The 13,199-nt window shown below is 45.9% G+C and overlaps 1 protein-coding gene across 1 annotated transcript; it reads left to right on the top strand.

The window, feature by feature from the left end:
* Positions 1–1,468: 1,468 nt before the first annotated feature.
* On the top strand, positions 1,469–5,996 carry LOC110311128 (cytochrome P450 2J2-like). Its single transcript, XM_021184358.1, has 6 exons — positions 1,469–1,475; positions 1,772–1,945; positions 2,475–2,616; positions 3,249–3,436; positions 5,451–5,592; positions 5,693–5,996. The coding sequence occupies exons 2-6, from the start codon at positions 1,781–1,783 to the stop codon at positions 5,896–5,898; spliced, it is 843 nt and encodes a 280-aa protein (XP_021040017.1). The 5' UTR covers positions 1,469–1,475; positions 1,772–1,780; the 3' UTR covers positions 5,899–5,996.
* The last annotated feature ends 7,203 nt before the right edge of the window (positions 5,997–13,199 follow it).

Below are 13,199 nucleotides of genomic sequence, written 5' to 3'. Positions count from 1 at the left end.
TGAGTTCGAGGCCAGCCTGGTCTACAGAGTGAGTTCCAGGACAGCCAGGGCTACACAGAGAAACCCTGTCTCAAAAACCAAAAAAAAAAAAAAAAAACAAAAAACAAAAAACAAAAAACAACAACAACAAAAAAAAAACATCATAAAAGCCCAAATCAGCCCCTCCCTGGCATCCTGGCCTTGAATGAATCAGCTTCATATTCCAACTCCCAGTGCACTCATCCACTCATCGTTAGATGGAGAACTGCTTCACTTCCTGGGGCGTACCTCAGAGGGCCCATGTCTGTGCCAGCTCAGAAGGGCCTTGTCCTTCCTGTCCTTCTTTTAGGCCCCTTTGTCTCCTCCATTCCTGTGGGGACTTGATGCAGAATCAGACTGGAGTATAAGGACAGGCATCTGTGAGCCCACCCTAAGGACTCACTGACCACCACCCCACAATGGCCTCTTCTCTTAGGCAGAGCAGCAGTTCAGAGCAGGTGGGGAAGGTTATTGGGGGTCTGCTCTCTAGGTCTGGTGCAGTTACCCAAGGAGCGGGGGCAGGTGCTCATCCTCTCTATCCTTGGACTCAGGTGTTATCTGCAGCAATGGGCTTACGTGGCGACAACAGAGACGCTTCTGCCTGACCACTCTTCGAGAGCTGGGCCTTGGCAAGCAGGCGTTAGAGGTGCAGCTGCAGCACGAGGCAGCAGAGCTGGCTAAGGTGTTTCGCCAGGAAGAGGGTGAGAGGAAGTGGGCCAGGGCAAGCCTGCCTATCCCTGTGCTCCTCCACGCCCATGCACATCCCTTCAGAGAAGTATACATTGTGTGTGTGTGTGTGTGTGTGTGTGTGTGTACCACTGAAGCCTAGTAACAGTAGCAGTGGTTTTGGCTAGGAGTTTCCCCAAGGTGAGTAGATACAGACCTAAAAATGCCTAAGTAAGTGGAAGCCTCAAGGCCTCCTCTATAGTTCTGCATGTGTTCACAGTCAACACCTAGGGCTTTTTACATTTCTTGCCTCGTGCACAGGTTTCTTTCCCTTCTGGACTTGCATAGGCCCCAAGCCTTCCTTTCCCATGGGGAGCCAGTACTCATCCTTTTAGACCTAAAATTCCAGTCTTAAGGTGTTCTCCCCAATCCCAGGCTTCTTAGCTCTTCCCAGCAACGACATGCCTGCACCACATTGTGTCTAACCAGCCTTCCATGCTTCTCACAGCATCTTTCATAGAACATGGCTCACAGGAGGTGTTGGGAAGCACCTGATGGGGGCTTGACTGAGGAGTGGTGGTGTCTGAACCTGGATGAATCCTCATACTTGGCCCTCCCCTCTCCTCACAGGGAGAGCCTTCGATCCTCAGATCCCTATCATCCGATCCACAACGAGAGTTATTGGGACCCTGGTGTTTGGCCATCACTTCCTCTCTGAGGAGCCCATCTTCCTGGAACTAATTCAAGCCATCAACCTTGGCCTAGCTTTTGCCAGCACTATATGGCGCCGGGTAATTGGCTCTTGGGGAGGCTGGTGTGTAGGCCATGGGACTACCTGGATCCAACTCAGACAGGAGCCTCCATCAGGGTCTGGCTGGAATGGTAAAAAGGCAGGAGTTGTGGCTGGGTCTGACTCTGGATTTCTTAGGCTCACATTTCTGTCTATAATGGGCTCTCCACACAAAAGGCAGCCCTGAGTTTCCTAAATCAGATGCCCAGTCTATTTTGGAGCCCCTGGTACAGTGCTCAGCTGTCATGCTCAGGCCTGGTGCCGGAGTAAGCTCTGAGAGGGCCATTCTCTCCACAGCTGTATGACATGTTTCCCTGGGCCCTCCGCCACCTCTCAGGACCCCATCAGAAGATATTTCAGTACCATGAGGCTGTAAGGGGCTTCATCAGTCATGAAATCATCAGGCACAAGCTCAGAACAGCTGAGGCCCCCAAGGATTTCATCAACTGCTACCTGTCACAAATCACCAAGGTTAGTCTGGGGCACTCATTTCTCAGCCATGAGCCACTTCGCATGTTTGCCTCATTCTGCAAACTTTTGGGCACCTTGAAACCTGGACTAAGAAAGGGTCTTTCCAGGCCAGAGCTAGATGGTAGCCTACAGATGGTAGGCTAGAAGAGGGTATAGATGCAGAGGGTAGAGTTCCATAGCCATCCCCCTATTGACGCCAATCTATCCTGGGTCTCAGGCCCTCCTCTATGGGCCTCACACTCAAGAAAGCTCTGATCCTACAAGTCTTGAGACAAATCAGACCTTAGGAAGATACCAGGTCTGTGCTACAAGAAACCCATAGAGGGCTGGAGAGATGGCTCAGCGGTTAAGAGCACTGACTGCTCTTCTAGAGGTCCTAAGTTTGATTCCCAGCAACCACATGGTGGCTCACAACCCCTTGTAATGAGATATGGTGCCCTATTCTGGTGTGTCTGAAGACAATAAATATTAAAAAGAAGAAGAAAGAAACCGTTAGAGCCAGAGCTGTTCCTTCCCTCACCTTCACCAGGCCATCGATGACCCTGTCTCTACATTCAATGAGGAGAACCTGATCCAAGTGGTGATCGACCTCTTTCTGGGAGGCACAGATACCACGGCCACCACACTGCACTGGGCACTCATATACCTGGTCCATCACAGAGCCATCCAAGGTAGGGAATGCTCAGTTATACTTCTCCTATGCCTAACTTCTCTAGTCTGTTAGTCCCAAGTTCTATGGGCACGGGGGAGGACCTGTTGTCATCTCTGTGGCTCAGGGATCAGTGGCAGATTTGAGTCAGACAGGAGGGATTTCAGCTCCCAGCCTGTGACTTGCTACATGACCTTAGGAAATCATTCTACCTCTCAGAACTGGTGGCCGGGGAGGCGTGGCTTCACTCATTCACTAATGACTCCCCACCTACTAAGTGCCAGGCCCTGGGGTAATGATAAGATCACAGTTGTGGGGAACAAAAGTACCTGGAGTTCTCAAAGGAACAAACTGGCTGCAACCAGCTCTGTGAGGGCAAAAGTACCTTCTCTGTAGAGCCTTCATTTTCTCAGATGTCAGATGAAGACAGTAGACCCTAGGTTGTGAGGCTCACATCCAGGTCTTTTCCCTTCTCATAACGTCTCTCTCCAGGAGTGAACCTTACACAGAAGCAAATTTTCTCTCCTGTGATACTGTTGGTGGTGGGGTGGAGGTATGACCTAGGGCTGTGACTGTAGGGGCTGCAGTGAGGAGGGGTGGTGTGGGGAGGCGGGGCCACAGCTATCTCCCAGGGCCTCACTGAGCTGTCTGCAGAGCGTGTGCAGCAGGAGCTGGATGAGATGCTGGGAGCTGCACAGACCATCTGCTATGAGGACCGAGAGCGACTGCCCTACACCCGTGCTGTCCTCCACGAGGTGCAGCGCCTTAGCAGCGTTGTGGCTGTGGGTGCTGTACGCCAGTGTGTGACTTCCACTTGGATGCATGGTTATTATGTGCCCAAGGTAAGTCGTTTGAAATAGACCCAGGCAGACCCAGCACCTGCAGAAAGCACTCTTCCCAGCACAGGCACTTGCTACCGATTCTGTCAACCTGACAGCTGTCATTCATTCAGTCAGTCACCTGTGACATTTGGGGCAGTGGCTATGACAGAATACAGCCATTGATTGATAACCTTAAAGATTCCTGTGCTTGAGAGGTATTTTAAGAAACTTCTTATTGTCCACACATATTTCATGTAGTTCTACCATGTGCAGGGCCCTAGGTTTAATACCCAACAATACACAAGTAAACCAACAAATACAAGCTAGGCTAGTAGTACATCCCACAACTCAGAAAGTAGAGGCAGGAGCATCAGTTCAAGGTCATTTTCAGCCACATAGTCAAGGCCAGGCAAGATTATATGAGATCCTATCTCAAAAATCAAAACTAGGGGCTGGAGAGATGGTTCAGTAGTAAAGAGCACTTGATCTTCACTGAAGGAAAGTCAAGGCAGCAGGAGCTGGAGAGAACTGGTACATTTTATCTACAGTCAGGAGAGTGGTAGAGCACAAGTAATTGAAGCATGTAACCCGTTCATGCAGGTTAGTGCCCAGTCTGCTTTCTCTAGTCTTACCCAGGCCAAGGAAATGATGCTAACCTTATCTATCATAGGCCTTACCACCTCAATTAATATAATCAAAATAATCCCCACTGCCAAGCCCAAGGCCCATCTCCCAGGTGAGCCTAGATTTTGTTAAGTCAATACCATTTTAGCAACTGAGGGACAGTGACAGCAATGGACTCACCACAATGGATCCCCTTCAAGCTGTCTCTGCTCAGGTATTCTATGCGTTGGTGAAACTCAAGCTACCATTTCCTGAGGACAGGCTAGAATAGAGTCCCCAGGAGTCAGATGGTTCTGTAATCTGGGGCAAAGGCATGTTTAGCTTTTATGAATGAATATGGGGTGTCCTGAATCTGCACTGCAAACTAAAATCAGTCTGTGCTTCCTAAGGCACCAGATGTCATTGGAATGGGACGCATGAACAACTATAGCCTCTTTGCAAATGTCTCTTTATCTGAAGGGGATTATTAAGAATTATTGAGCTGGCTCAGAGAGAGAACTTAGTTGTTAAAGGATAAGGCTCACACTCAAAATAACAAGAATTGATTTGGCTGAGGTATGGCTTAGTGGTAGAATACAGCTTTCAACATGTAAGTGAAGCCCTGGGTTTATCCCCAACACCACAAAAAGTGGCAGGAGGAGCTGTCACAATTGCATGTGGCTATTAATCTCAGGCCAAGACCCAGGGAAATTCTCTGCACTGTCATGGGAAAATGTGTAGCTTGCTCAGGCACTAGAAGAAACATGGACTTTCCCAACACCTCTATGTAAAGCTCTGTGACCAGATCTGGGTGTCTTATGGGTCCAAGTGGCTGCAGCTTCAGCCCAGGTGGTGTAGCACCCTCAACAATGGCACACACCTACTAGAAGCCTTATCCCTAGCTGCTAACAGTGTTTCTCTTTAGCCCCGGGTCAACATGGAAAAGAGCAGTTTATTTGGGGTGAAGCCTTTGGCCCTTCCTGGTCCTATTTGCTCAGTGTGACTTTCTTTTCTGTCACTCATTCACTTCACTTGTGAGACAGAGTGGATGCTAGGGTTAGAACTATAGGGTAGGTAAGGGTTAGGAGTAGGGCTATGGTTACTGGGATGGTGAGGGCATAGTTCATGGTCTCTTTTCCCCACTATTAACCAGTCATGTGTCCATCTCTGGCTTTACATTTTCTGCCTTTCCAAAGCTTGATCTTTCTATCTCCATTCTTCCCTTCCCCCATCGTGGGCTGCCTTGATTCTAGAGGTATGAAACTCAACTCCTTAATGGGTGTGAGCGTGGAGGGAGGGCCTTTGAGGATCTCCCTGGGTCCTGGGCACTCCTGTCACTGCCACCCACATACTGGAGTTGCTTTAGCCCCAGGCCAAGGCTGGGTACTGGGCAGTCTGAGCCTCTTCAAACTACTTCAGCTCTTCTCTGCAGGGAACCATCATCTTGCCCAATCTGGCCTCCGTGCTGTATGACCCTGAGTGCTGGGAGACCCCTCATCAATTCAACCCTGGCCACTTCCTAGACAAGGATGGAAACTTTGTGGCCAATGAGGCCTTCCTGCCCTTCTCTGCAGGTATCAGGAACAGTGCTGGACCCTGGAATGGTATATGCAGGAGGATTATTGGGACAGACACAGTCCCCTGTTTTCCTTTGACCTTTCCCTCTGCTTCCAGGGCATCGGGTGTGTCCTGGGGAGCAGCTTGCCCGAATGGAGCTCTTCCTGATGTTTGCCACCCTCCTCAGGACCTTTCAGTTTCAACTACCAGAAGGGAGCCAGGGCCTCAGGCTGGAATATGTCTTTGGTGGTACACTGCAACCTCAGCCCCAGAAGATTTGCGCAGTGCTTCGCCAGAGCAGCCTCAGCCCTAGGGAGCCCTAGGCCTGCCACTGCAACACAGGAGGCTTCCATCTGTCAGCCCTCAAAATCAGGAACTAGGAAGAAGTAGATTTCTCCTAGCTCAGCTGCCCCAGTTCTCACACTAGCTCAGATGGTAATCCTGGAAAATGGACATAGCAAGATCTTGCAACAGTAACTAACTGGGTGTGAACAGGTTTTTTCTTAGAGTAGGACAATTATGCTTTGGCAGAGGAGGATTTTATAACATTTGATAAAGTTTGACTTTGAATCAGTTCACATGGTTCATTTGCGGGGAAATCAAATGTCACAATGTAGTAGCCAAGTAAATTAAAGGGAAGTGCTTTCCCATAATACTATAAACAGTAGTGCATGCAAATGCTGGGGACTGGTAACTGGTGGGGCTGGGGTGGGGGTGGGGTTGGAGGTGGGAGTGAGGGTGGGAGAAGGTGCACACCATTTTCTGTCCCCTCCCTGCCATCTTCAGACCAGAAGGAAGAAGTATCTAAATCTGTTATCTAGATAACTGTTGCCATAACATTTTCCATCAAGAACCCTGGCTCGACTTCCTCTAAAATAGTTGTAATGCTTTGAAATATTGTGTCTCCAAAAACATCTTATTAAAAAGAGAAATTTTTTGTATTAAGTGGAAATTAATATAAAAATGAGAAGCCACCACATACCTGCTAAATTCCTAAAAATCAAACTCTGGCACTCCTAAGAACTGGTTGCACAGAACCAAGAGCTTTCACACACCCCTGGTGACTGCTAGAGCATTCTCACATCATTGGTGACTGCTAGAGCGCTTACTTTTGCTGGTGACTATATCATCACCACAAATGGTAAAATGGTGGAAAAATTTTGGCCGTTTTTTGTAAAATTAGGTGTTGCACCACAACCCCAGCCATCTTAGCATTTTCTTCCAGAGAAACTGAATATATGCTTGGATGAATGTGAATTGTTTGATTCAGTTTTTATGCTACTTTTTGAAAGAGTAAAACAGATAAGTAATTTTTTTAAAATGAAAGATAAGTGGTTGCCAAGGTTTAGGAATAGGGCTATTAGAAAATTCATGAGTGGAGGCTGGAAAGATAAATCAGTGGTTAAAGACTTCTTACTGTGTGACAGGAAAGCCAGTGCAGCGTCTGCTCCATCTTGGTTTGTTTGTTTTGCTGAGGCCATTTGAGATTTAACTAGAATTTGGTCTCTTTGATAGAGAATTCCATGGAAAATTACCAAACTACATTCTAGGAACCTCGAGAACAAGATGCCCTAGCTTATCTTAGTTTCTGATAAAACTGCTTGCATGTGAAGAACCCTCTCCAGCTAACTGCTTATCTTAGCTTCTGTTAAACTGCTGTTTCTGCAAATTATCCTGATGTGGTTTTTGCCTTCAGACACTCATGCTGTGGACACTTGGAGCCACACCTGTCTGTGTCTCTGAGTACCCAAGTGTATTCCTAGCCAGCTGGAATAAAGATTTTCAATGGTCTCTCATCTGCGTCTGAGTGGTCACCTCTGGTCGACTCTCCGTAACAAATGCTTTTCCCAGAGAACTTAGGTTTAATTCCCAGAACTCACACCGTGGCTCAAAACCATCAGTAACTCTAGTTCCAGGGACTCTGATATCCTTTTCCCTTGGGCACCATGGTACACATGCACACATACAGGCAAAACAATACACATAAAATAAAAACATAAAAATAGTTTTTAAATGAGGGATCTTTCTAGGGCTATTGAAATTTCTTTCCTTTTTTGTTTTTTTTGTTTTGTTTGTTTTTTTAAGATTTATTTATTTATATATGTAAGTACACTGTAGCTGTCTTCAGACACTCCAGAAGAGGGCATCAGATTTCATTATGGATGGTTGTGAGCCACCATGTGACTGCTGGGATTTGAACTCGGGACCTTCGGAAGAGCGGTCGGCGCTCTTAACCGCTGAGGCAACTCGCCAGCCCCGTGATTGAAATTTCTTATTGACTGTGGTGATGGATGTATAACTGTATATATTTGACAAGACTCATACACACACACACACACACACACACACACACACACACACACACACAGAGTCTTCTCTCTCCCCATATATGTGATATATATACATACATACACACATACAATAAATAAGAAATAAAAGAGAAATAAGAAATCTAAAAGATTTCCATTGACATAAAGTGCTGTGTTTGGGCTAGAGAGATAGATGGCTCAGTGGTTAAGAGCACTGACTGCACTTCCAGAGGTCCTGAGTTCAATTCCCAGGAACCACATGGTTGCTCACAACCATCTGTAATGAGGTCCGATGCCCTCTTCTAGTTGTCTGAAGACAACTACATTGTACTCATATATATAAAATAAATCTTAAAAAAATAATAAAAAATAAAAATAAAGTGCTGTGGTCAGCACCACTATGATGCTGTGCCTACTTTTCAGAAACCATCAGGTTAGCGTTCTGGGCTATTGATCTGCTTTCCTAGGAGGGGCTGGGGGAGTCATAGGACCCTCCAGTCTCTGGACACTCCTCCCAGCAGTCTGGATTGGCAAGCCTTTTTGGCTTCTACAATTTCTCCTGAGAAACCTGTGATTTTGAAGGGGCTCCCTTTATCGGTGACTGTCACTTTCCCATCCTGTATATTTAGGGTTTTAGCTAAAGCATGGCCTGGGAGAGGCTTCACAGTCTCATGTTCACCGTCCACATGGATGGCTGTAACTCCCCTAGATTGGAAAAGCTTTCCGCTATGCTTTTTAAATATTTTCTATTCTTTTTAGTATGGAAATTTTCCCATTTTGTAGGTTTTGCCTCTTTGCAGCATCTCATCTCTCTGTGATGTTGTGTTCTTACGTTCTTACCTGTTTATCTTTGTTATTGAATGCTACCATCCCTTACCTTGCCTTCAAACCCTGATATTCTGCCCTTCTCTTGATATATTCTATTGGTGGAGTTTTGTGAAGAGTCTTTTATTTGATGTATTAAAATTTCCATTTCTAATAATTCAATCTGTTTTTCTTCAGTATTCCCTCTTTAAAAAGTTCTTTATTTATTGATAACTTCATACATGTGAACAGTGTATCTTAATTCTGCCCATCCCTAACTCCTACCTCCCACTCTCCCCAGAAGGCTCCTAAAACATCCCTTCTTACCCACCTGTCTTCTCCCTTTTTCCATGGTTTGGTTTGTTTTTGTAATCCACTGAGCCCACTTAGTGCTGCCTGTTGGAATGTTGGCCAATGTTGTGGATATAATCTGTGGCAGTAATCTTAGCTGAGGTTGAGATGTCACATCTTTTTAAATTCAGACTCCATTTAAGAGAACCTGACCTAAGTTTGAACTCAGGTAGACTAACAGGCTGGTACCTAGCATTAGTTTCCAGGTTGCCCCCCAACAGAACCTGAGCCTAGCTCTGGTCTCTAGGCTAATTAATCCCCAACACGAGCAGAGTTTCCAGATTACACCTCCAACAAGACCAGTGTCTCCAGGTTATTCCCCCAACAAACCTGCACCTCCCAGGTTACAAGCCCACCCTTCGCCTAACAACCACCAATGCAGAGGGAAACAGAAGTTAAGTCTGTGATGTGACTCCCAGCACCAGCCAATTATGTTAAAGGGCACAGCAGCTTTCCAGTTAGATGCTTGCACACATATTCCCTGTTTGCTGTTTACTGCAAAGCCTTGCCCCATAGACATTTGGGATTCCACACCACCAAAACCATCCTGTGTGACAGCAGTGCGTTGGGGGTGGGGAGTGGGGAGCAAGCTAGCTCGAAAAGAATAAAGACCCTGCTGTGAGTTGCATCAGATTGGCTCCTGTCTGTTTTGGGGGGATCACTAACATTTCCCTGGCACAACAAGGTGAATCCATGACTGTACCATCCATGACATGCTCAGGAGGCGGCATTTATGAGCATTCCTCTCCATCTCTGTCTCCTGTATTCCTCCCGTTCCCACCTTGTACAGTGTTCTCTGGGCTCTGGGTGGCAGACAAAGCTGTCCAAGCACCCAGCAGTCACTATGCTCAGGGCTTTGACTGTCCACTGCAGTAACAAGCTTCTCTGGCCAAGGCTGAGGGCTGTACCAATCTGTGGTTAGCAGTTTAATATTTAGAAGGCATGTCCATTTAGATAACTTGTCTATTTAGCAAGATGGCAGAAGTAGGTTCCCATCAGGGCCAATGACCTTGCAGCCACGACATTAGATCATGTTTGTGGTACAAGGCATGTATTTCCTCCAATAGAGCAGGCCTCAAATCTAATGTGAAAGTCATTGGCTTTCCTCATAAACTCCCTATCACTATCGGCCCAGTACTCATCCTGAGTAACAGCTTAGATGACCTTCCTTCCCCAGTGACCTGCATTGCATTTGCTGGCATTATGAAAGACAGCCAGCAGGAAAGAAGTCCCCAGGTCACTTCCAGCTTGATTTTTCTGTCCTGCAACCAAAATCTGTCTCCATCATAGAATCTTACTATATAGTTATGGTGGGAAACCAAGAACAATGGCAATAGGCTATACTGTTTGTGGTGCAGGGCTCCTACCCAATAACTCAAAGGATGTAAACACACACAGCACTGGGATGTTCACTTAATACCTTATGTCTTTTGGGGGTACCTGTGTTCAAGCTCTTTTTTAAATTATATTTTTTAAATTAGTTTCCAAAATAGTGGGTTTCTATAACGTTTTGAGCTGCTATTTTGTGGTGGTTTATTTATTTATTTATTTTTTGTGACAGTCTTATTATATAGACCATCTAGCTTCAAAGTTTCAGAGATCTGTTTGCCTCTATTTCTCAAGTATTGGGATTAAAAACATGCACTACCATGCCTGGTTTGGTGTGTGTGTGTGTGTGTGTGTGTGTGTGTGTTCAGGAACCAGAGGAGGGCGTGAGTCATTTGGAGCTAGAATTTCAGGAAGTTGTGAGTTACCCAACATGAGTGTTGGGAATTAAACTGGGGACTTCTGGAAATGAAATCTTCTTAATCCACAAGTTGTTTCTCCAGTCTCCATTAAAAACAAAACAAAACAAAGCAAAACAAAAAAAAAAACCCTTAATTAAGAAAAAAAGCCAAATAAATAAATAAATAAAAGAGAAAGAAAAAAGAAAGAAAGAAAGAAAGAAAGAAAGAAAGAAAGAAAGAAAGAAAGAAAGAAAAAAAGCCTTTACTCCCAGTACTTGGGAGGCAGAGGCAGGTTCTCTGTGAGATTAAGGCCAGCCTGCTCTATAGAGTGAGTTCTAGGACAGCCTGGGCTACACAAGCAAAGCCTTGTCTCAAGAAACAAACAAACAAACAAACAAACAAACCCCCAAACCTAAAAGAAAAAAACCACAAAACACTGGTAGCACTTCATGAATGAGAAGAAAAAGAAAGAAAGCAAGCAAGTGGCTGGACTAGGATGATAGAGCAAAACTAAAGGAGGGAAAGTAAATAGGAGGGCAACGGGGACAAGGTGGGTAGTGATGTCATGGCTAAAGGTAGAATGGAGGGAGGGAGGTGAAGCAATGCAGCCAATAGCCTAAAACAAGCCAAGTTCTGCAGACTCTGCACAGACCCTGAGAATCAGGCCGCCAGCCTGTGATGTCTGGCGAACCCATAAGATGAAAAATCAAAACAGAAAGAAGGGGTCGGAGGATGAGATAGAGACGCTACAAGAACGGAGCAGGTCGGAGTTGGCCTGCTAAAATAAAGGAGTGGGGAGTGAGAAGGGGGTGGAGATATATATGATGGACACAGGCTGGCCCAGGCTGGTTCTGGTTTCAGTTGGCTCAGTCCATCCATCTTTATGTTGACCCATTTGGCCTACACTGACTTTGAGAACATGGACAATAAGAAACAATTGTGTATTTAATCTGTGAATGAAAACATAGAGCCACACAAAGTGGGTATCCCTTAACAACCAAACTCCTCTGCATCCCATATCTAGAAGCTACAAACAAGAACTGGGGTCCCTTAAGCATCTCCACTGGTGCTGCTACCCACGGTTCTGCAGTGTGTTCTGACTCTTTTTGAATAAGGGTCGCTCCCCATGTTCTATATTCTGTACAGGCCGTTCTTCAGTCTCAAAGCCTGGAAACACTCAGCCCAGACCTTTACCACCAGTAACAGAAGAGTTTCTAAGGGACCCCCACCCCCACCCATCCTCCTTTTCCCTCTTGAAATAAATGAGATGATAGAGTAGTCCTGGAGGTGCTTCTGGTAGACTCCAATCTAATAATATAAACCAAGGGCCATAAAGTTGCAGAGGGAGTTAAAAAGTCTCTTTTACTATAAATGAGGCTTGTTGTGAGTTCTAGAAAATTGCGGATTTATAGTTAGGAAAGGAAACATGCCATGCTTAGGCATTACACATGATTCCCTGCTACTGTAACATTCTTATTTGAAACATCCCTGTAGAAAGGGAACATTGTTCTCAAAGCAAATGTTAATTGTGCTGGGATACTTGACTCTCAGTTGTCTAGAGATCAACCAGACTCAGGTGTAGGAGACCCTTCTCCCTTCCCTTGCTTCTTCAACTTTCTTGTGCGTGGTCTTTCTATCCTGGCTCCAGGTAACCAGCAGGAGAACTGAAACACTCGGGGCTCTATCTTTGGCTATCAAACTTCAGTAATGCATCCTAAGAACATGGAACTACCCCAGAAATCTCATGCTGGAAGAAAAAAGCCTGAATTTCTTGGGGCAGCCAGTAACTACAGAAAGATTTGCAACTTGTCAAGGGGGCAGACCTGGAGAAGGAAGCTGGATCAGGGGTCGGGGGTGACGGGTGAAGGGTGATTGGTGAGGGGACACAATTTCCTTATACTGCACACTTCTTGCCGTCTATTTAAACCTTATCTTTATGCTAGACCTGGAAGATGAACGTGGGGAGTCACTGAATCTCATCCTCCCAGTGTGGTCCCATTGAATATATCTTTTTTTTTTTTTAATTTATTTATTATATGTAAGTACACTGTAGCTGTCCTCAGACACTCCAGAAGAGAGAGTCAGATCTCGTTATGGATGGTTGTGAGCCTCCATGTGGTTGCTGGGATTTGAACTCCTGACCTTCGGAAGAGCAGTCGGGTGCTCTTACACAGTGAGCCATCTCACCAGCCCTTGAATATATCTTTTTCTGCCTTTCACAGACAGATGTCCAAGCCTAGCGAGTTAAGGTTGCCACTGTACAGGGCCATTTTCCTTTTCTGAGACTATGAAGCACAGTGAAACGGTGTCTTGTGGTTAAATGTGATAACCCGAGGGTGTCTGATAACTCAAAGCCTCAAGTTTTCCCCAGTCACTCTCACCAGAAACTTCCAAGCTGGCGCTGGTCTGAGAAGAGGAAGACCGGAACTGATT

The sequence above is a fragment of the Mus caroli genome, chromosome 16, assembly GCF_900094665.2.
Source record: "Mus caroli chromosome 16, CAROLI_EIJ_v1.1, whole genome shotgun sequence".
Lineage (NCBI taxonomy): Eukaryota > Metazoa > Chordata > Mammalia > Rodentia > Muridae > Mus > Mus caroli.
Note: the sequence above shows the minus strand (reverse complement) of the source record. Positions and strands in the feature narration are given on the sequence as shown.